Below are 24,159 nucleotides of genomic sequence, written 5' to 3'. Positions count from 1 at the left end.
TGCATGAAAGGGTAGGAAAGGGGCGACTTATATACACAATTTTATATTTATGTATAATATATATATACATACATAGGCACCCTTTACGTTTTTTCTTCTGTGAATTGACTAGGACCTTTACCCATTTTTAGATTTCATAATTTATCTTATTGATTTGTAAGAGTTCTTTATTTATTACGGTTCTGAGTCCTGCAGCTTATATCGCTCAAATATGTGTCCTGGATTGTTATTTGTTTTTTTTATTTTATTTTTTGACCTATACTCTGGTTTCTCTTCAGATCGTATAAATCTTTCACCTTTTCGACCAAGAAAAATTTTAATTTTTGTGTATTCAAACCTATGAACGTTTTCCTTTGGGGGCGTCCCTTGGAACCAATCACCAGATCTCCTCCTTCCCAAGATCACGTGACCCCAGTAATCTCCCCCAGTTATATGTGCTGTTTCATATAGTTAATTCTGTTAATATTCTGGAATTCATTTGATGGATTTAAGTTCCCTCCGGCACACACAAGAAGTGGGTAGCTAGCTTTCCCAAAACTATGTCCTGAGTAACCCAGTACTTCCCTGGTGATTTGAGATGCCACCTGAATTATTAAGAATTATTCTTTGGTGACAAGGTACAATAATGAACAGCTCCGGAAGGCTTTCCTTGGAAGGATGGCAGGCCTGTAGGGTATCCGAGGCCTAGAGGTGAAGCTCGGAAGCCATGGGTGTGAGGCCTGAGCCGGAGAGGGGTCCCATGTTCCGGTAGCAGGAGTCCCAGCCTCACCGGTGTGCAGGTCTGCAGCCGTGAAACGTCCCAGTGGTCCTTAACCTCTTCGTTCGCACTCTGTCCGCAGAAGCCAGAGGGCGGCGTTCTGATTGGCCAGGACAGGAAAGAATCAGCTCCTCTATCCTGGCAATGGAACCCAAGAAGTAACTGTCATACAAAAAGGGGGGGAGAGGGGGAGCAGTCACAGCACAGCCTGCCAGCGCCTGCTCTCCCGGCATTATCATACGTGCTTACGTGCTCATGCACGCGCATGCGCAGATAGGCCTGTCTGTTTCTGGTCCCCTGAGTGATGGAGGAGAGTTGCAGGGAGCGCTCGTTCTGAGCATGTGACATAGGCTCTCTCATTTATTCCCGACGACTGTGCCTCGGAGGCAGGCCGACTGTTACCCACCTTCCAGGTGAGGAAGCGGAGACCTTGAGGGTCACATAACTTTCCCGAAGTCGCGGAGCTGGCAGGTGCTGGTATCAGATTGCACCCTGTGCTTGTCACTCTCCATGAATCATGGAGTTTTTGTTTCACATGACACTAGAACTGTAGAATTATGCTAACAATTAAAAGAGAAGGAGATGGCTCTGGCCGGTGTTTCTCAGCTGGAGCATCGTCCTGTAAACCAAAAAGTTGCGGCTTCAATTCCCAATCAGGGCATGTACCTGGGTCGTGGGTTCGGTCCTGGTCAGGGCGCATACGGGAGGCAACCAACCGATCCACATTTCTCCCATCCATGTTTCTCTTGCCCCCTCTCTCCCTCCCTTCCCCTCGCTCTAAAGTCAATACACCTGCCCTCAGGCGAGGGTAAAAGAAAAAGAGGGAGAGAGAGCAAAGGAGATGAAGGAGAAGCCTTGGACAGTAGAGGTAAAGTCTATATCCCATTCATTTTTGGTTAAAGCACATCTTTGAATACCTCTTTTGAAATAGAGAATTGAAGGGAACCTGATCCACGGCTTTGACATCACAACAAAAGTTGGTGAACACAGTAGGCAGTTTTCTGAGAAATGTGAGCTCTTCTGTCCAGCCACGTCAGGCACATCACTGGAAAAAAGTCTTCCGTGAAGTACGTACCAACGTGGCTTATGTACTGGAGAAATGTCTTCCGTGAAGTACGTACCGACGTGGCTTACGTCGAGGGTCCCCGTGCGCACACCAGTGTTCTCCTGACCCCAAATCCTTTCCCCTGAGATGCGTCATCCTGCAGGGACAGCGCGATTCATCCGCGTCAGCTGGGTCGCCTGGCTGGCCCTTGATCCCACTGTACCTGTGATCTGAACGCTAATTGCGCATCTCTCTAGTCTCCGCCCACACTGCATGTTATGTACCTGTGTCCCCCAGAACAGAAAAAGGGTGGCCTCGGGGGACCTGACACATGGGCAGGCGATTTGATGGAGAGCAGGTCCCCACCTGCTACTTCCTTGTCTGCCCCTTTCTGATCGGAGAGTTTCATCTGCTTTTCTCCCTGGTGTGCGACCCCCAAGCACAGCGCCCGCTGTCTGGGGAGAGGAGGCCAGTGTGCGGCCCTTTTCCTAAAAGCAGCTTAGCAAAGGGCTGTCCGTAGGTCCAGGAGAATGGGTGATAAAGAAAAGCATTTGGTAGCAAAGGAAGAAGGGTCAATGTACTTGGGAGTTCTAAACCCCACCGTCTCCGAGTTTCCAAGTTCACCTGGGCGACGTGGAAGGGCTGCTGATTCTCTTAGGAGGCTCTTCCCCGCTGCGGTGCGCCACAGCATCTCCTGAAGCAGGAATGGCCAGGCCGTGGGACCTGCTTATGGACATGGTGAAAAATGCAACTGTAGAACTTAGTTAAATACGTTATTTTATAAACAAAGGTAATGTATAATTAGAACTCAGTACCTCTTTCTTTAAACATACATTTTACTATTTCCCTGATCTTGAGGTTGTTTATGTCTATTGTATCCTTATACACAATATAATGTGTTATATTAGGGTTCTCCAGGAAAACAGAACTGTGTAAGAAATTTATGTGAGGAGTTGGCTCACGTGACCGTGGCTGCTGAGAAGTCCCACGTCCTGCCGTCTGCAAGCTGGGGACCCAGCATAGCCTCGGGCCTTGCTCAGTCTGAGCCTGAGGCCTGGGAGCCAGGGAAGCCAAAGGCGCACATCCCAGCCTGAGGGCAGGGGGAGATACCGTGGCCCAGCCCAACGGCTAGGCAAGAGATTTGGGGTGAATTCCTCCTTCCTTCACCTTAGTTCCATCCGGGCCCCCAGGGGATTGGACGCTGCCACCACCTTGGGGAGGGCCATCCAAATCACTGAGTCAGCCGACTGAAATGCCAACGCCACCGACGAATGCCCTCCCAGACACACCCAGAAACAGTGTGGAATCTGGGCACCTGTGGCCAGTCCCCTGAAATGGAAAACTCTGCGGAGACACTTGTAGATTTGCCCAAAGTTGTTAGTGTCACAGTCACAACATTGACCTTGATACATATGACCAGCCCACCTAAACCAGATTGCCCCATTTTCACTTGACGTGTCTGCCTGTGTGAGTGGGTGCACCAAGTTCGGGGCACTTTTCTCACCTGCGTAGGTTCATGTACCTATCACCTGAGCAGAAGGCCTGAACTGTGTCAGTGCCACGGGCCCCCCTCCGGCTGATCCTGTTAACATCACACTCGCCTTCCTTCCACCCTGACCTCAGCTCCCATGACCACGAATCTGTGCACCGTCTCCAGAATGTTGTCGTTTCCAAGGAGTTACGCAAATGGAATAATCAGTCTGTAACCCTTTGGAATTGGCTTTTTTTCATTGAGCATCATTCCGTAGAGATCCATCCAAGTTGCTGGGTTTATCAGTCTGTTCCTTTTCATTGTTGGGTGGCATTGCATGGTCCCTACATGTGACCATTTGTCTGACCGCCGACCTGCCGAAGGCCCCCTGAGCTAACTCCCGTTTTGGGTCATCACACGTAAATCCGCTGGGAATGCACATGTTGCAGATTTAGTAACTACCTCCATCTTCCTAAAGCCTGTTAGAATTTCTTCTTGAGGCTTGTAGCCGTATGGATGGCCAGCACTCTGATCTCAGAATGGAAAGCATCTGGTAACCAAGCCAACGCTAATTATGTCACCACAGCCCTCAGAGGAGTCCCACTGTCACCAGGGCAACCTTGATTTAGCTTCATTGGGATGAATAATGAATTACAAGAGGACAAGGCCCTGGGCTGGACTCTCAGAACCGCTTGGCTAAAAGATGAAGGGAAACACGGCTGGAGGCCCACAGCCCCTCTCCAGGCTGGTCTGTGGGTCGCTCATCCCCTTCACCGCGGCTTCCGTTGTTGCCAAGCGACGTAGCCTTTTATTCTGCTCATCATGGAGCGAGGGGAGTCCTGGCCTCTCTTGGCTTTGTAGGCAATTTGGCGTTTTAACTGCTGTTTGTGGTTTATCATGATCACACAGAATTTGTCCCTTTATACTAAATGCCATTCTGTTCGGATTCATTTTCACATGGATTTGCCATTGTCATCGGTAAACGTTTCATGGCTAAAGCTGCCGTTTGAACGTTGGTTCCAAACCCCAGAGTTTCCCAGCAAAGGAAACAGTCTCAGCAAAACCACATCCAGTATTTCTGAAAAATCCTCATCAAGGAAATGCTTGTTAACTTTAGGCAGAGAGGAAGTAGGAGGGGGGAGGGAAAGAGAAACAGAAACATCAGTTGGTTGCCTCCCATAAGCACCCCCACCGGGGTTTGAACCTGTAACCTAGGGTATGTGCCCTGGCTGGGGATCGAATGCCCACAGCCTTTTGGTGTATGGTACGATGCTCCAACAGAGACACCCAGCCAGTTAGAAAATTGGTGTGTTTAAAGCCAACCACGGGTCCATATGCATATTTCTCAGTCCCGTGTACGTTCATTCATTCTTAAATGTATTGGTTCACTGCACTTTGTACAGAGGCAGAGCCACGCGTCTGACATGCTCTAGGTGCCAGGAACGTGTCAGGAAGGAGACCTGGAAGCCCTGGCTCCACCCTTCCTCCTGTGCAGCTCGTGTGTATTCCTGGAGGAGAGGTCGTGGGTGACAGACAGGCGGAGGCGGTGGTTTCAGACCACAGGAAGTGGGACTGGGCCAGAAGCGAGGGAGGGGCGATGAGCTCCAAGCAGCATGGGACCTGTGTCGTGAGCAAGCAGGCGGCCCTGTGAACAGCGGAGGGAGAGGGTTTCAGGAGCAGAGCAGCAGGGACTGGGCCTCGAGGAAGGCCACAGGGAACCAGAGCCCTACAGGTGGGGACCTCACAGTGTCAGCGCTTGCCTGTGTCCCTCGGTCTCCCTGGACCCTGTAGTCCCCCATCCCTCAGACTTCTGTCCCCTGGACTCGTCACCTGCCTCCCAGGGACACCACCGTGCTGTCCCCTGGGGGTTCTGTGGATGCGACTTCGTGGTTGGGACACTCAACCACGTCTTGCCATCTCTGCAGTCTCTGGTCGCCTGTCAGGTGCTGTTTGCTCCTCACGGCACATCCACCTGGGTAGGCAGCGGGGAGAACTGATTCGCCACCCGACTTCCCACATCCAGTCACAGAAGTTTAACAGGGACTTGAAGGCTCGCCGTCGTTTCCCCCACATCGTAGACTCCCATCTAGGGGCCCCTACTCCTCAGGAAACCCCTGTTGTCCATGCGCATCAGCTTGTTCCCTTTTGGGCTGGACTTCTCCTGTCTCCTGAGCCAAGGGCTAGGGCCGCCTGTGCCTGGGGACAGCAGGGAGGGAGCCGGGAGTGGGCAGCAGCTCCAGGCTTCCCTTCATCCTGGGGGACCTCCCCCCTCCTCACCCTCCATCAGCTGTGTGTGCCCTCCCTGGAAGGCCTGCCTTCCTCCTGCGGAGCTGTGCAGGGTGTGGATTGGTGAGGCTGGGGAGGGACCTGGGGACTGTCTCTAGGCCCAGCCTTTCAGGTGACCTTTCTGTACCCTCTGCCTCCCGGCCTGCTGGGCCCACTTTGTATTGAACAGAGCTTTAAAATCTGCTTGGAGGGGGGTCTCTAGAAGGAAAAGTGGCCCTTGAAAAACCGGCCCTTGACCCAGGGTTTTAGTAGCGCAGTAACACGTAGCTGCTTCAGCTGTACCTGGGTCTGTGTCCCCCAGGACCCCACTGGCATGCCAGGAAAGGCCCATTTATAGAGGGAGCAAACTCGCAAGAACACAAGGAGTGGGCATGAAATGACGGGGCTGGAGTGGGGTCCACGCCTCGGAAGATGGAAAGCCGGAGGAGGACGCCTCACCTCCCAGAGGGGAGAAAACGAACCCGTGCACTGCGGAGGGCGGAGCCAGCCTCAAACTCACTCGAGCCCCAAGGCCTTGCTTTGAGGGAGCAGCTCCTCGCGAAGGCCTCGTGAGCCTGGAACCTATTCAAACAAAGCTAGGAACTGAGGTTTTTTTGTGTGATTGTCCCCTCTTTTATCCCCAAGATTAAAAGAAAGTAAAAATACCAAATGTGTCCATTAGCCCAGGGGTGACTGACCACTGGCCAGCCCCGCCCAGGTCCTTCCTCCCTCAGTGCTCATCCGATCACCGCCCCCCAGTGGACATTCTCGCGGTTCTGAAATCGATCATTTCTCAAGGGCCGAGCAGGGGGCCTAGCGCTCTAGTGTGTTCAGTTTTACCCAGAAACACACCAGGCCGCCATGGGTAACATTCTTTCACGTATCGTTGTGAAGGTCACCAGGCTGTCACAGTCTCTTAGATTAGATTAGAGACCAGGAAAAAAAAAATAGTAAGAAGTTGTAGTTTATTGGCTGATGTGTGTGTTGTGTTCTAGGAGGGAGCATCTACTCCTCGGCAGGCATTTGCACCTGCAAACGGCACCTCAATGCTGCAGAGTGGGGCTGAGCCTTAGGGGGTGGGGGGTCCACTGGGCTGCCCCTAAAAACTGGGGGCGGGGAGGGCAAAGGGGACCCTGCAAGGATTGCCGAATCCCTCCCCACCCCTCTGGGCGCTGCTCCTGAGCATTAGTCCTGCCAGATGCGAAGGGATGTGAGGCTAGAAAGGACCGAGGGGGAGGGGAAGAGGGGAGGAAGGTTGTGGTCCTTCAGCTTCTGGGAGAGCGACAACACCCTGCACTGGCCTGTGACGCACCTGAAGAGTCATTCAGGAGAGAGGCCTGTTTAATTTTTTAAAACACCATTCCCCAAGTTAGTTTGCGCCTGGAACCTCACGTAGGCTTTTTTCCAATCTTTTTGTTACTCTGAGCACAGCTGCGGGGCCAGCGTGCTTGCTTGGGTCTCCCTGAAGGACGATGCGACTGGCCCTTCATCTTCCTGCTACCCGGCACGATTTTCTCTTATTCCTGCCAGCCGTGTAGAGCTCTGCTTGGCTTTTTTAAAGGGTTTTTTTTTTTTTCCAGCTTTGATTATAGTACAAAGTAATGAAATTTCAGAGTCTGGCCTAAAAATGCACATCTGCATAATTAAAGCAGAGGAATCTCAGGAGAGGAAGGCAGAGCCTGCCCGTGTGGGTCCAGAAGAGGAGTCTTCCTAGCCTGCTAGCTGCCTGCCTCTCGGGGGACAAGACTGTCTCGAGGAGAGCCACCTCATTGTCATACCCATCGGGGAGGCTGCTGCCAGCGCTGCCAGCTTACCAGCGCACGCTGCCCTCGAACGTGTCACTTGAACAAAAAGGTCTCATAAACGCTCCCAAGACTGTAGGGCCAGTCCCCATGCCCTGTGAAGAGGACCCGTGGCCTTGGCCTTGGCCTTCTCACCTGCCAGTGCCCTCCCTGGCAGGAATGTCGCCCTTGGCACCTTCACGTCCCCGCGCTCCTTAGATTCTCTCTCTCTCGGGATGGCACGTGCATGATGGAGATGAAAAGCCTGTTCCTCTGATAGATTTACTGCTCCACAATTAATTTGAGCATCTGTTGCAGACACAGTGGCAAAATGAGCAAATAGAAAGAATGCAGTGATACCAGAGACTGAAACAGGGTGAAATCTCTGACGCCATAAATGGAAAGCATTTATTATCCTCCCCCCCACACACACACACAAAGATCAGGGGAGGTTACAGGCTTACATGTATAATTGACGTAACAAATGCTCTACTAAAAGATCTAGTTTTTGAAGCAGATAACTTTTCCCTTAGATGTTTTGTACACACACAAAACAGAACCCTAGCTTCTCAGCCAATTTGGGGCTTGAAGGGGGTTTTTCTTTGATGGGCGTCGCCCGTCGACCCGGGAAGCCCGTTTCGGAGCGGAATTAAAGCAGCGCTGCACCTGTGTGCTCCCCTCGGCAACGCGAAGCTCTCCCACACGCACGCCTGTGTTCTGATGCGCTCAAGTGCCCGGAGAGAGGAATGGGGAGACACAGAACAGTCGTGACTGCCAAGCCGCTGTGACAGAGTCAAATAGAAGGAAAGGGATGGAGAGCCAAACCAAAAAAAAAAAAAAAAAAAAAAAAGGCCAGCTTAAAGGTGGAAAGTTCAAATCCAATGAAGTTTTTTAAAATCCATGTTTCCCAGGAAATAAAAATCGGTAAGAAATCCATTACCAATTATCTTCTTATCTCTCAGAGAAAACGTTCTAAACCAACGGGTGTCCTGGCTGGCTTCCTCGTTAAAGGGTCCTTTCCTCTTACATGAGTATCAGCCAGGCCTCACATGACTGGAATCCAACGCACGGGAACGCCGAATCCAGCCACAGCATCCTGGAGTGTGGAGGGGGCTGCGGCAGGGATGGTGGGAGGACATGGCGGCGACTGGCCGAGGCCCAGTTCCGGACATATCAGAAAACTGACACAGTTTGTGAACTGTAAACCTGCACAGTGTTTTCTGTCAAATATTGTTCAATCAAGAAATACAGCCAAGACTTAGATGTTACTGTATTTTTAGGGGGCGGGGTCACAGCTGGGTCAGGATGGATTTCTTCCCCTCCCCCCAGCCCCAGCCAAGGATCAGCTCAACTGAAGCTTTCCTTCTGGGGCTTGGACACCAGGGCCGGTTGTGGGGGGACCAAGTCAGGAGGGGTTGGCACACAGGCTTGGTGGGGAAGCCATGGTAACCCCCCCACCCAGTGACTGCCTGGTGCATCCCCAAGCCTGGAGGTGACCCAGTGCCTCTCCGGTCACACACAGGCACCCAGCCCCTAGTGTCCCAGAGTACGGAAGAGCTTGAGGGGCTGGGAAAGGGTTGGGATGCAGGAGCTGCCGTTGCCAATGGATTCGGATGCTGGGGAAGGGTGGGGGTGGCCCACTGCCCCCCAGCTCAGAGAGCCCCCTAATGCTGGGCTCCCAGCAAGACCTCAGGGGAGGCTTTTGGGAACTTTGGGGACCACCCTGCCTGGTTTCAGGCTGCTGTAAGGAGACAAAGCTTATCTCTCTGGCAGGGGCACCGCCTCTGCCTCTTTCACTTCACCCTGCCTGGCCCCCAATGCTTGATCAGTTAGCCAGTGACGGGTAAGATCCCTCAAGGGAGGGATGACCTAAGACAGACATGATCATGGGGGCCCCCAGGGAAGGAATTGGGGGCTACAGCAAAAGGGGGTGATGGACCCTCGCCCCTTGGCTTTGACACAGCCTGAGTCCTCATTCTGTCTGCGAGAAGTCTCCTAATCTCTTGGCTGCCTTACTTCCCCTGCCTGACTTAAGCCTGAAACAATGCTGGTGGTGGGTGCCGCCCTGTGCTGGAAAGGGCGGGTTCCCCAGGTGATCAGACCTAAGAAAGAATGTGTAAAATCCTGTGAAACCTGCTTTGTTTAGAATGCTCTCAATTAGATGATAAGGGTCCAAGCAGGAAGGGAGTTTGTTCCCCAAAGTTTTATGGCCATTTAACTGTCTGACCCTGACTCAGAATAAGCTCTCAGAGTTCTTTGTATGTTACCTATTGTTTGATCCTTACTGCCTGACAATGATTAATGAGCTTTACGTATACACCCTGTATTCCTGTGCAACTTGAATCCAATAAAAGCTTCTCAAGGCAAGGGTCTCGGTGCTCTCCCCGTGAGAGAAGCCGCGCCGTCCCTTTTCCTCCACAGCCTCGGTCGTCCGTGTGGATTTGTCTCGTATCTCAGCCACAATGCCGTGGACACCGCGGGCCAGTGTCTGAGTCAGGAGGCCACTGCGGTGGAGGTAGAGGTCATTGGTCCCAGACTTCCTGTGTTAGAGTAAATACCTGGCAGAACATTGAAGAGGTCGCAACCCTTAAAACTGTTAGTCGGTAATCCCCACGTGCTTGCAATTGTTCTTTTTTTTTTTAAGTCTTTTTTGAGGTGTAATCCATCCACCATACTACTCAAATGTTTTAAGTGTGCAGTTCAGTCATTTTTAACACCTTCCCCGATGCATACAGTCATCACAGTTCATCTTGGGACTTTCCATCCCCGAGGAGGAAACCCCATCACCTTCAGGTGTCGGGTCCCCATCCCCCCTCCACCCCATCACCCACAGACCCCCTCCCTGTCTCTGGAGGTCCTCTGTGTTCTAGACTCTGCGTGGGAATGGCGTCGTACATTGTGTGGCCTTTCATGTCTCATGTCTGTCACTCAGCATGATGTTTTCAGCATCGTGGTGGTGTAGACCCATCACTGGTGTTCTGGGGTCTCGAGTGCCCCCCTCCTTGGGGCCCATGCATGTTTTAGGATCACGCTGGCAGGCACCCTGCGGGACAGAAGGGTCCCTCTGGATGGGCCTGGACTGGACCGGACACGCCGATTCATCTGGTGTCACGGGATGAAGGAGAAGATCCATCACAGTGATAGAACCCTCGATGAATTCGAAAAGAGTGGCGAGTTTTTACAAACCCATTTCACAGTCAAGATGATAAAAGAACACTAACAACGAGCAGCATTTGCACTGTGTTGACTTCCTTAACTTCGTCTGATGCCCTCACCCTGACCCCGGGAACCTGAAGCCCGGAGAGGTCCTGTGGCTTGTCGTGGGTCACTCTGTAGGTGACGGCCACCCCGTAAAGTACTCTGTCCCCCGTGCCTTGCTTCCTCTGTGTCTCGGCCAGTTAGTGACCCTCAGGGACAGAATGCCCGCTGGGCATCCCTGGGATTCGCTGTCCAACCCTCTGAGCTCCCCCTCCTCCCCGCCCCACCCTGCCCCCCTCCCTCCCAGTCCAGCCTCCCAGCTGCCTGCCTTTGGGAACTCCCAGAGGTCACCCGTCTGTCTCATTTGTGCTGTAGTTAGAGCCTCGGGGGCACCCCCTCTTCCTGTCGTGTCAGCCCTTCTCACTCCTGGACAGGCTGATGGGCCATAAATAAGAGGGGCGCCTGGCTGTGAAATGCCCCGACGAGACCCGTGAAAAATGACAGCAGCTTCATTTGCAAAGCTTGGCTGCGTCGTTCCTGGCGCCCCGGACGCCTGAGAGCCATCCCCGAAATAAATCTGTCAGCCCTCCCGCACACCGAGACGTTGGGGTCAGAGAACTCATCCGGAGGTTTCCAGACTTTTTCTTCGAATTAATGACCAGTTCAGTGAAATACTGAGGGGGAAGATTTATTTGGATGTCTGTTTGCCCGGGTCACTGAAGGGTTATGGGACGTGATCGGCTGTGCTTTCCAGCCCAGTGCAGTCTCTCTCCTCCTTCCCCCCACCCCCCGGGGAGGCGGGCTTGCCATTTACACTGGGTCCTTTCTTCGTTAATTCCAAGGGCCAGGCGTGACCGTCTGAGACAATTCCTTGCGTGTTTTGAGGAATGGGAGAGCAGACTACGTAAGGAGAGCTGGGCTTTGTCCAACAGATGAGAGGAAGGAAGGGACCCCCTGCAGCCAAGAGCAGCCCTCCCAGGTCCAGAGTCCGGGGACGTGACCCAGCCCTGGCTGCTCGCCCTGGGCGATGTGAGACGTGAACTTGCCCGAGGGTAACTGGGCTCCCATGTGCTAATGTAGTCCCGTGGGAAGAAGGAAAGGAAAACGGCCTTTCTGTGCTTTTCTCGTGGCTGCTTTTGATGAGCTGATCAGCCTGGAAGCCGGAGGAGCCTCCTTGGAGGGCCGTCCGGGGCGCGTCCTTCTGGGCAGGGAATCCCCACTGTGTGCATGCTGGTTGCCCAGCACGAGCTCGGCCCCGGGGCAGGCCCCAGAACCAGGGCCTGGGACTCTGCCCCCGGGGCTCTTCAGTGGAGTCACTGATGGGTGGGGGACTTCACCCCCTCTGTGGATCTCAAGGCGAGGGCAGGTAGCTTAGGCCACCTCAGTGTCCCCAGCTGCTGGCTGGTAAGAGTCTTTCTATGGTTTGTAGTCTATTCATAGTTTTGTAAACCTGGTTTTTGTTTTGTTTTGTTTTGTTTTTTTGCATTGCTAGTTTTATTACTTCCTATTTTCATAGAAAATCATCTGTTTTTCTTCCCAGGTGTTCAGATTCACTGGCACAAAGTTATTATTTGCATGTTCTTCTCTTTTCTCATCCCTTCATGCCTAATGCTGCTAGGCAGACGTTAACTTTTTGTCTATCTCCTAAGAGCACGCCCTGAGCTGCAGACCCCCAGCAGGAAGCGTAGAGGCCTCATGAGAAAGGCGTGTCTCCTGACAGCTCCAGCCTCGGGCCTGGCTGGCTGGAGACACCGTCCTGCTTGGTCTTTTGTTCTGAGACTTTACCGCTTCCGAGATTTTGAGAGAACTCCACATTCCACGTTTATGCAACCATTCTTTTTCATTTTCCTGTATTTTTACTGTTTTTATTTAGAGTCTTGGTCAAATATATTTTATTCTTATATGCCTGGAGACAATCATAGATGAATACCCTATTTTGCTACCCCCCCTTTTAATGTAAACTCTCTCCTACTGAATTGAAATGCTGTATTTTTCATTTACTAGGTTCCTGCAGATTATTGGTTTGGTTTCTGAAGCTGTCCTATCTCAGTGAACTCTTCAGCTATTTTCAAACCATTAACATAATGTGTTTTTTAATCATCACATAAGGATATAGTTACTGATTTTAGAGAGACAGGAAGGGACAGAGAGAGAGAAACATCGAAGGGTCGCCTCCCATCTGCACTCCAAACGGGGACTGAACCCGCAGCCCAAGCCTGTGCCCTGACCTGGAATCAGCCCACATTCCTTGGTTGTCCGGGATGACACTCCAACCAATTAAACCACTCAGCCAAGACCATCCACTTAATGTTTTGTTTAAGCACCTTGAAAATAAATTCAACATCGGTTAAGGCATCTACTCCTCCCAATATTACTCATTTTCAAATTTTCTGAATAGTAGTAACTTATTCTTCCATAGCTTCTTTAAAAGATTTTTGTCCAGTGCCATCTACTCTGTTGGCGTTGTGGCGGGAATACCGGCCCACAGGTGTGTTCCCCGGGAAGGACTGGCCTGTCTAGGACCGCAGCTTTTCTTGGGGGAGCAGTCGGCATGCCCCCCAGTCCAGGCAGGGTTCTCAGCTGTGAGGAAACCCAACTCGAGGTAGCTTTCCCTTAGAACGCATGACCCTAGGACCCCAGGGAGCTCACAGAGTCTTCAGGATGGCCAAGTGTGGGGGGCTGCACAGCCAGGAGAGGCGAGGTGGCCCAGGTCCTATCTCAGAACTGCTTTGAGAGAAGCCCCGTCCTCAGCCCTGGGCTGAGGCCCAGCCCAGCCTGCAGCTGGCCCTGCTGATCCAGTCTGTAGGCTCTGCCCCCAGAACCCCGCTGCCTGTGCAGGCCCACCTCCCCGTGCTCGGCCTCCAGCTCGTACACTTCTCTTCCTCAGACTGCGGTGCCCACCCCCCACTTACTCTAAAACATGTAGAAATGCAGAAATAAAATCAGAATGATTTTAGGAAGTTAAATTAAAGAGCAAAAATGAGGTATAAAAGGGGTGGGGGGAACCCCCAAAATACTGGAATTATCTTCTGGAGGGCAAGCCCCTTGTAGGGCAGGCTTCCCCATCTAGGTGAGTGTTCCAGGAACCCATCTGGATCAGTGCACCACCAGCTGGCATTGTTGTGAGAGGCTGCATTCGGCTTGAGTGAATGTTTTTTGAAGACTGAACACGTTTGCTCATTTCATGATGGGTGATGTACGAGTGTGCTTGCCCACCCTGCGCTGAGTGCTCAGTAGTTTCTGACCAGAAATGGGCTGATGCTCCTGCCCCACCTTCCCTGTTCACCCGAACTTACCCTGAGTGACTTTTTGTTTCCCTGCATGAAAAAGTCCTCAAAGCGAAACCATTTGCCGATGTGGAAGAGGTGAAACAAAAAGCACCAAAAGCACTAAAAGACTTAAAATTGATGAGTTCAAAACTTTTGAGCAGTGGGCAAAACTGTCTCAATAGGTGTGTTGTATCAAATGGAGAGTGCTTTGAAGGTGACCGACATTTAAACATGCAAGAACGAGCCTGGCTGGTAGCTCAGTGGCTTGAGTGCAGGCCTTCGAACCAAAGGGGAAGGGAAGGAGAAAGGGGAGAGAAACATCATTGTGTGGTTGCCCCTCCAGTGCCCCCTACTGGAGACCTGGCCTACAACCCAGGCAAGTGCCCTGACTGGGAATCGAACCGGCAACACTTTGGTTCATAGGCCAGTGCCCAATCCACTGAGCCACACCAGCCAGGGCCTGAATTGCATTTCTTTTCATCTTTGCATGGCTTTAAATTTCTCATGGCACTTTTATTTCTTTAGCATTTTCAAATGCCTACAGCTCGTTGACAGTGTGAATACCGAGATGTGGTGGCCACCCTCGGGAGACCCAGGGGGCACGCAGAAATGCTGCCGGAGAGAGCAAAAGTCTCCCACAGAAGCAGGGCTCAGAGGGGAGGCAGGCAGCCCCGGAGAGGGAGAGCCGGACAAAGCCTCCGGGATGGACAGGAGTTTGACGGGCGGTGCTGCGGGGCGGGAGCTGGCTGACCCCGGAAGCAGAATGTGCCAGGGCACAGAGCCAGGATAACACATCCCGTGGGCCTCTCTGCGTGGGGGATTCTCTGTTCCTGGACCTTGATCTCTTTCTGTGATGCATCTGTAATCTCGTACAACAGTCCAGCTTAGGTTTCTTCCCATCGACTGATTTTTCTTTTGTATCAATTGCTGTTAAAACAGGAACTTGGAGGCATTCCTCCCGGTGTTTCCCATGGCGTTGTCGACAGCAACGATGACACAAGTCACTTTGGCTTCACGACGTGCACTGCATCGGGATGCCTTGAGCTGAGGCGCGGGCACCTGTGTGTCCCTGCGCGGCTCACGGGTACCCGCCGGGGCGGAACGCCGTTGTAACTGTGAGCTCTGTGTTCCTCTGTCCAGATTAAGTTTGACAGCGTGGAGGTGTGCGTCTGCTGCGAGACGCAGCACCAGTCGGCTGGCTGCAGCAACCTGGGGGAGACGCTGAAGCTGAACCCGCTGCGGGAGGACTGCAACGCCGTGCGGCTGACCCTCAAGGTGACGGCACAGGCCCCGCCCCCGCGCATGTTCCCCGCCCCCCCAGATGTGGGGGGGAGGGGGAGATCTGATTCATGCACTGTTCCTTTGGGTGGGGGGCGGGAATCTCTCTCCAGGGAGCATTTCTGCAGGGGTGTTGATTTCTCACTCTCAGGGTATTGTTTTTGCTGGGTCTGGTTTTCCCATTTTTCCCACGCCGCTGTCCCGCCCCTGACGTGTGTGGAGTGGGCTCTGAATGGACGGGAAAGGCCCTGCAGATGTGGGTGAGGTGGAGTCCACCGCCTGTCTCACGTTTTCGCTGCCCCGCCAGCTGGGAGCAGGAGGCTGTGGATTCTGCCTTTTCAAAAAAATCTGGAAACGGAAGTGGTACGGTTTCCCCTGGCAACCGAGTCTTATGGACGGCATCTGATTTTTCAAAATTTTCTTAACTTATTTTTCTTTTTGGTTTCTTTGATTTTTCTAATGCAACAGGAAATGGTTTGTATTGTTCCTTTCTTTCTCTTTCTGCGAGTGTTTCTCTTGTTAACTCCTGGAAATCAAAACTGTTTAACAATGCGTGTGAACAGTGGACCCAATTTTTCTCTTTTCCCTGAATGTCGGTACACTCCACTTTTTTAAAGACGATGTGGCTGCAGTCACGTGTCTGGAGCTCTGTGGTACGTGTGTAGGGAACGCAGTGTGTGGGGGGGACTGGAGCCCCCAGAGAGCCGCCCTGGAGTCTGGGGAGAGAGGAGGACAGGGCTGCCCTCTGTCCCTGGGTGCGTGGGGCAGGTCCTCCATCGGCGTGACTGGCAAGGGTGACAGCTCGGTCCCGGTGAGCTCCGTGCTCACTCCAGCGTGCTGTGAGACCCGTTGGCGAACCGGCAGTGACGTACAGAGGCAGAGAACGTGCTTGAAATCCCGGGGGACAGTGGGTGCCCTGCCTTGTCTCGCAGGGAGGAGCGGCCCAAACTCAGTGGCCCCAGCAGCCCACCGGAGTTGGGCCCGGCAGGGTCAGAGGACCCCAGAGAGCAGCACGCAGTAGCCCACTCTCTTCCATGCAAGCTGGTTCCTGATGTCCCACAGCCTTGGTTTCCGGCCCTCCCGCACCCTAGGCCTGCTCACAGGCAGTGCCCCGGGCCCACCCCGCCCTCCTGCCCTCCGGGGGTGGGGACATTGGCAGCAGTGCTCACCCCGAGCTCTCATTCCGACAACCTGGAGTCACGTGCTCAGCGGGACGACCTCTCTCCATGTGTGAAAGCACAACCAGACAACAGGTCATTGTACTGAGAGTGCAGCCGCTACCCCCTAAAGTCGTCTGACAACCCCCTCCCTCCCCGGGAACCTCACAGCTCTGCAGACTCACGCGGATGGAGCCATGGGCCGCACTCCTGGTCCTGGTTTCCCGGCGGTTTCTGTCGTGAAGGGCCGTCCAGGGCTGTCTGGTTTGTCAGAGTAGTTTCCCCTGCGCTCAGATACTCATCCGGCTTTTCCTCCTTTGGTCTCCTGGCCCGGGGAAGCCCACCGATCACTTTTGAGTGGTGAACCAGCCTTGCATTCAAAGACGAACCGCCCTTGGTCATTTTCCCCCAGCAGAGTCAAGTCTGCGGACGAGCCCATCACAGACACGCTTCCTCTCTGCGGCTGTGCTTTTAACTCCCAGCATTCCCTCTGGTTCTCCCTCCCCCCTCCGTGTCTCCGCCCCATCACCCGCAGGGACTTGCACGTCGTCCACCTCGGCCCCTAGAGCTGGTGTCTGACCACGTCTGCCCCAGGTGGGCAGGTCCTCGTGTCTGTCCACAGGGGCGTCTGTCCTTCCTTAGATTTGCGGGTAGTTGGTTGCGATATAACTTCAGCTGATGGGTTCGACGCCAGTGCCTCTGAGATTTCCACAGATCCAAGTGCCTCACTCGCTGGTTTTCCGATAATTAGGGGTGAGGACGTTTTAACGGAATCATTGCTCTTAAACTTATTTGAGCCACGCGGTCCCCGCAATAACGGGGGACCTGGCGATGCTTCTCGGTGTTAAAACTCAGGGGACACACACACACACACACACACACACACACACTGCTCCTCCGTGGGGCAGATCTCCAGGGCAGCCCCTTCCTGTAGCGCGTAAATGCTCCCGACGCTTTGTAGAAGAGGGCGCAGGGGGGCGTGACCCTGGGGTTCCGTTCCCTTGCTTGCTCTTTTGGGTCGACTGCCAAAGCATGCTCATCGGTCTCTTCATGGTCTGATTCGAGGCTCCAGCCCTCTGGTGAGAACTACTCCGTGCCTGCTTTCCGTCTGAAGTTAGGAATTACCCACACTTTGTGTCTCGTGGACGCTGTGCCAGGGAAGGAGCCCTTGGGGTTGGTTGGGAATCCGAGCTCTTCAATGTTAGTTGTGTTTCTGTGAGTGACTGAATGACGTTGGGGGGCACCCCCACCCTGCACCCCATGTTCCCCTTACACCCCCCTCCCCCGCCCTCGCTACCACGGAAACCTGGAAGGTCAAGCAGGCGCCAGCTCTCCTGGGGAGAAAGGGGCTGTGGGCCGTCTGGGGGCTCATCCCTGCAGCGCCCTTACTGGCCCACCTCCGTCTGCGCAGGTGGGCACCCCCAGGCCGTCTGGGCAGCCACTGCCCCTGGGGCTGGACAAGAGGGGTGCCATGCAGCGGCTGGATTGATGACTCATCAGGGGCAGCCCCGCATAATCAAAGCCACATCAGTAAATACCAACAGGGCAGTCACTTGCTGTTTGGATCCAGTTCCTGAAGTCCCTTGTGGTCCCTGGCCTGCGACTGTGCCGGTTTACAGGGCCCGCCAGTCGGTTCCTTCGATTCTGATTTTCTTTCAAGCAGGCTCAGGCCAAGTTGCCATTTGGTCCCCATGCAAAGGAGGTGCATGAGGGGTGGCTCTGTGAGTGGAGACCCTGCACCGCTCTCTGCTCAGGGACCGTGCTGGTCTGAGACAAGGCACAGTCATGGGAGCCAACGGCAGTTAAGTGAGCGAACGTCCCCATAGCACCGTGTGAGGGCCCCTTCCCACTCTGGGTCGCCACTGGTTTCTCAGTGTCTTAAAGCTGCACAGTCGCCGGGTTTTGTCTTTCCAAAAAAAATTTCTGCCCTGGCCAAGTGGCTCAGTTGGTCGGGGTGTTGTCCCGTGCACCCAAAGGTTGCAGGTTCGATCCCCAGTTGTGGTGCATACAGAAGGCAACCAACAGATGTTTCTCTCTCTTTCTCCTCCGTCCCTCTAAAAAAAATCAGTAAACATGTCCTCGGGTGAGGAGTACCAAAAAAAAAATTTAATACAAATTATTCCATGTGAAAACAGAGAAAACAGTTCATGGCCCACTGTTATTCTCACCAGTGACTGATTGGGTTGGAGCACTGGAGACCTTTCTTCTTAATTTTTTAAAAAGATTTTATTTATATTTGGAGCATGGGGGAAGGAGGGAGAAAGAGAGGGAGAGAAACATCAGTGTGTGGTTGCCTCTCACATGCCCCCTACTGGGGACCTGGCCCACAACCCAGGCATGTGCCCCGACTGGGAATCGAACCAGCGACCTTTCAGTTTGCAGGCCAGAGTTCAGTCCACTGAGCCACACCCGCCAGGGCTGCAGACCTTTCATAAGCACCCAGTCTCCTCCTCCCGGCCACTCCTCACTCTTCCTTCGTAGGCGTGGGGCCCCGCGCCTCTGTGCCCTGAGTCCTTGGTGTCCCTCCATCGCTGCTGCCGGCTGCACGGGGCACTTCTCCTTCCTTAAGGATGCTGCTCGGGCTGTGTCTCTGACCTTCTGGTCACTTTCAGCTCTTGACATTTGTCCCACTCAAAGCTGCGTCCACGTGTAGTTTCGGTGCTTCCTTCCCGGGGGAGGGGCCTCGGTTCCGCTTTTCCCCTTTCCGTCCCTCCATCTGCGGGGGGGGAGGTCCGGGGCACTTCTGTCCCCTCCCCCATGGGCCTGGTCCCTCTGGGGCAAGGGCAGGTGGAGAGAGGGGGGTAGAAGTCGGGGGTGGGGCTGTCCTGCCTGCCCCGGATCCAGGTGATGCTTCGGCTCTTGCATGGTGTCGCTGTGGCCGGTGCGGTTGATTCCCACGGGGTCAGCTCCATCCTGTCTCCCCGCTTACTCAGAGCCACAATGGTCTGTGCCCCAGTCCCCACCCCACTTCTCTGTGGCTTCCCAGGAGTCATGGCGTGCTGAGTTCTGCACTGGGGGCAAATAGTTTCTTGATCTTAAAAGACTGGATGGAACTGGCCCTGGCCAGTCTTGCTCAGTTGGTTGGAGAGCTGTCCCGTACACCGGAAGGTCATGGGTCCGGTCCCTGGTCGGGGCGCATGCGAGAGGCAGCCAGTTGATAGTTCTCTCTCCCACCGATGTGTCTCCTCTGTCCTGCTCTTTCTCCCTCCCTTCCCCCCCTCTCTCAAATCGGCCAGCATGTCCTCAGAAGAGGATTAAAAAAAAAAAAAAAGCAAACAACCTAATGGAACAGTAAGAAAATATGTAGCCTATGAATTACGATTATTTGTACGAATTATAGTTTAGGCAATTTACACCCATCAGCTGCAGGCTAAGCGCTGCCGCTCCAGAGGGCAGGCCAGCTGACCCGGTGAGGCCCAGTCTGCACCGCTGTGGAGAGAGAGTTAATCTCCTCGTGGGTCCTTCTCAAAGTTCAGAGTGCCATCAAACGTTAAAAGTGCACTTGTCGGAGAAGCAGTCCTCTTGTGATAGTGTTTGGGTGATTTCTGGCGCCCGAGACTTCAAAGGAAGGCCCAGATGGACTTACATTTGCAGAGATCTTAAGTGGGGCGTTTGCGTCTTGAAATGACAGCCTCCACAGATTCCTCTGCGATTCACGAACCTTCCCCACAGGACAGCCTCGTTCTAGCTCCTTTCGTAGGATCAGCAGGTCAGCTGCAGAGCCCTCCGTGGGCAAGAGCGGCTTTCTGCAGAGACAGAGTGCACGGCCTGGAATCTGTTCCAGGAAGCAGCGCTCGTCACTCGAGAAATGTGATTAAAAAAAAAAAAAAAACAGAAGTCACAGACCAAACACACACGCCGGTCCCACTGCCGACCAGAACGCCTGCTCAGAGTTCTTGCAGAGTCTCGCTCATGGGCTCCTTCGTCCTTCGTTTAAAGGCGATGGTGGACTGTTCTCTGTGTGTGGCTGGAAAATGAGGAAATTAAGCACATCATCTCTTTCTAGTCTGAATTTAAAAGGCGGAAGAGAACAATGAAATATTTCTTTTTATCCTCACCCAAGGAGATGCTTCTTGATTTTGAGACAGAGAAAGAAACATCAATGCGAGAGAGAAACATTGATCAGTTGCCTCCCGTACATGCCCCGACCAGGGCTTGAACCCACATCCTAGGCCTGTGCCCTGACCAGGAGTTGAACCCACAGCCTTTTGGTGTACAGGACAATGCTCCAACCAACCGAGCCACCTGGCCAGGGCAACAGTGGAATATTTTATAAATTTTCAGACAGATATTTACCCATTACTTGTGTTGAGTGAGATTACAGTCTACTAGCGAGAAGAGCATGAAACTGGGTGTCTGCCCTGCGTGGCTGCTCAAGCTGGAGAAGGAAACACACTGGCTGGCACAGTGTGGAGTCCGAGCGTGTTTCCCTGCTCTGAAGCTAACGGACTAGCCTGTTCCAGTTGATGGTGGCTTCCCTGGCCGAAGGCACGAGGCTCCTGGTTCAGAGACCAAAGACTTTTCCTTACATCCGGAAGCAGCACTAGCCAGAGCGTCACGTTGGTCTGAGCAAGTTCCCCAGGCCCTTCACATCCCAGGGGAGGGTGCGGAGGGCTCCTCGGGGCGCCTGTGCCTGCGCGTGTGCTGGGCTGCTCCCAGGTGGCGACGCCGAGCCTGGGGAGCCTCGGCTTTGCAGTGAGACTGCACGTTGTCTGCGGAGATGGTACCTGCTTCCTCAAGGTTGCTCGTGGTTGCAAACCCAGCCCTGGGAAATGGGCGAGGGGAGGGGCAGACAAGGCACACCCCAGTCCTGGGCACATCCAGCCAGAGTAGCCGGCACGCTCGGGGCCATGGCAGACTGCCTCTTCCCACGCAGAGTGTCAGGGCACGGTCCAGGGCCCGTGGCTAACATCACGGGGCCATAAAGCAGGCACGCTGCCCTGACCAGTGTGGCTCGGTGGGTCAGCCGTCGTCCCACAAAGTGACAGGTCTCAGGTTCCATCCCCAGTGAGGGCACAAGCCTGGGTTGTGGGTTCGATCCCTGATTGGGGGGTGTGCAAGAGGGGACCAATTGATGTGTCTCTCTCACATCAGTGTTTCTCTCCCTCTCTCTTTCTCCTTCCCTTCCCTTTCTATAAAATAAAAATAAGATAAAATAAAATAAAATAAAATAAAAAATATTTTTTAAAAGGTACACCAAATGCTGGCAAGGATTCGGAAAGTTTGGGTCAGCCACACATTGCCGGCAGGAATATAAAATGGTTCCACCACTCTGGAAAACAATTTGGCAGGTTTTTTTAAAAAAAATTTTTATTGTTCAGTAATTCGGCAGTTTCTTATAAAACTAAGCGTGAGCTCCCACAGGAGCCAGCAGTGGTGCCCATGGACATTTATCCCAGAGAAATAAAAAGTTACGGTCACACAAAGACCTGTAAACAAATGTTCATGGCAGCTTTATTTGTAATAAACCCAAACTGTAAAAAAAAAAAATGTCCAGATGTTCAACTGGTGAATGATTACACTGCAGGGTGTATCAACGCCATGGAATACTACTCAGCAAAGAAAAGGGATGCACTTTGCAAAAACTTGGAGGAATCTTGAGGGAATTCGCTGAGTGAAGACATCTAATTCTGGAAGGTTATGTGCTGTCTGAGTCCACCTGCCATTCTTGAGATGACACATTCTAAAAATGGAGACAAACTCACGGCGGACAGGGTTGGGGAGAGACATTGGGTGGGGAACAGAGAGACAGGTAGGGGCATCTGGAAAAGGCAACAGAGTGTGTGTGGGAGGTCCTTGTGGTGATGGAAATACTTCATCTCTTGACTACATTATTGTCCGTCCTGGCTGTGACCCCGGAGTCATGGTTTGCGAGGTGTTTCCATCCAGGGGGTGGGGGGCAGTGAGCTGGGGGTGCAGAGGGTCTCCCTGGATTATTCCTTACAACTGCATGTGGATCTTCTGTGGTCTCAAGATAGAAAGTTCCATTTTTAAAAACGTGGCATTTTATGAATACTTACCAAATTTTCAGTTATGTTTTGTGATTCATAAAGATTGCCCGCCTCCTTAAATAATGGCCATTTCGAGGTTTTCTTAGTGTCTGCCTAATAATTACCAAAATTGTAAAATACATAATTTAGGGTCTAAGAAGAATTTGATTAGCACTGTAGGGAAAAAATGGTTCTGTATTAAGGACAGTTTTTTGGTTTTTGTTTTACATACTAGTCAATAGATTATTGAGTTTTTATAAACGGCTGTAATTTAGGAACCAGATGGAAGAGATGCCTGGGCCCCACCTAATGGAAAAGGGGTGGAGCATGGGGAGGCGCGGAGCATGGGAAGGGCGGAGTGTGCAGGAAGGGGCGGGGCATGGGGAAAGGGGCAGGGTTTCCGTGAACCCTCTAGGCTCTCCTCTCCCCAGGGTCCCAGGTGCATCAACCCAGAAGCTCTCCCATCCCTGTGCTTGGGCTTCTGTGGAGGTTTCGCTACCCAGGCATGGAAAGGCCAGTTTTGATGAAAAAAAAAAAAAAAAATCACCAAACCAAACCTCCATGACGTGGAGGCAATTGGCAGACTGATTCTGGACCTTGACAGAAACGCCAGGGATCTGCCGTCTGGGTCGTCACGACGAGGCTGACCATCTCCCTCCCGCGTCTTTTCTCCCAGGACCTCCTCTTCAGCGTGTGCGCCCTCAACATCCTCTCCACCATCGTGTGCGCGTTGGCCACGGCCATGTGCTGCATGCAGATGGTCTCCTCCGACGTCCTGCAGATGGTGAGTGGCCCCTTCCCTCCCGAGCATGCGCAGCTCGGCCGCCCTGAGCCCCTGGTGCTGGGAGACGCTGCGAGGTCCCGTCACGCTGCAGAGAACTAGCACGTTTAGTGCCGTGATGTATTTATTTGAGGTGTTGTGGGAGCTTCTTGTTGACAGAGCCCCGCCCTTGGGTGTGTGCCCTAATTGTAGCGACAGCCCTGCAGGCCCAGACGTCTTCCGGCCTCCGTACCTCCAGGGCAAGGCCCCTTCCTCAGCCGCAGTGCCCCTCTATTACAGGAAGGCTGTTCTGAAGATGAAGGCTTCTCAAGCCAAGAAACTGCTCACTTGTGCTCTTTGGAGACGCTCCTTAACCCTGAGCTCACACCCCAGCAGCAGGCTGCTAGCTGGTCAGCCACCCTTTGACCCTCCTGTCAGGGTCTTCCAGGGTCGCAAAGAGGCTGCCCATGGGGCACAGTCTTCCCAGTACACGTTTGTAAACACACGCTCAACAACTGAAGAGGGCCCTTTGTTACCTCAGCAATGACGGGCACAGCCCCCTGTTCAGTGTGTTGCCACCAGAGCCGGCACAATAAGGAGAATTGATGGAGAGAGAGTGTTCTGTGATGCTAGGGGTAGGGATTCTCTCGCCCTCTGCATCTCTGCCTGTCTGTCTCTCTGTCTGTGTCTCTATTTCTCTCTCTGTCTCTCTTCATCTCTGTCTCTTTCTCCGTCTCTGTCTCTCTGGACTTGCCCTTCAGGACCTCCCCAGCCTCCCCCTCCAATGTTTCCTGCATCTCATGAAAGAAAAAGCCAGCTGCTCTTGTAGTCGCCTGTACTGTGTGTTCTTTCTCATCCACCTGGTGGCACTACGTCAGTTCATCGAGATTCGGGGCCGTGGGGGCTGGGCGCGGGCGTCATTACCGAGACGTTGAAACCTCACTGATTCTGTTTGTGCACAGCGCATACCGCACAGCCTTCCCTGCTGGGCCGGCCTCGCTGCGGGCTCCGGTTTTCCGAGAGGCGTCTCGTTGAGCAGCCCCTCAGCAGCAGTGAGCCGGCGGCCTTGCTCCCCGAGGCCTCCCACGGGCTTTTCTCCATTGCATAGTGTGGGGAAAGGTTAACCGCCACGCGGTCTCTCCACCTCCATGGGTTTTACTGTCTATCTGTAAATGTCACGTCAGTTTG

General features: G+C 53.2%; 1 protein-coding gene across 1 annotated transcript in view; it reads left to right on the top strand.

Annotated features, from left to right (window-relative positions):
• FAM189A1 (family with sequence similarity 189 member A1) overlaps nt 1-24,159 on the top strand; it is a 187,699-nt gene that overhangs the window by 146,468 nt on the left and 17,072 nt on the right. Inside the window, exons 4-5 of the mRNA XM_036012942.1 lie at nt 14,927-15,061; nt 22,888-22,995. Of these exons, the coding sequence (XP_035868835.1) occupies nt 14,927-15,061; nt 22,888-22,995 (243 nt within the window). The remainder of the gene's footprint in view (nt 1-14,926; nt 15,062-22,887; nt 22,996-24,159) is intronic.

This window comes from Phyllostomus discolor, chromosome 12 (genome assembly GCF_004126475.2).
Source record: "Phyllostomus discolor isolate MPI-MPIP mPhyDis1 chromosome 12, mPhyDis1.pri.v3, whole genome shotgun sequence".
In the NCBI taxonomy this organism is placed as follows: Eukaryota; Metazoa; Chordata; class Mammalia; order Chiroptera; family Phyllostomidae; genus Phyllostomus; species Phyllostomus discolor.
The sequence above is the reverse complement of the archived record's forward strand: the minus strand, read 5'-3'. Positions and strand labels throughout refer to the sequence as shown.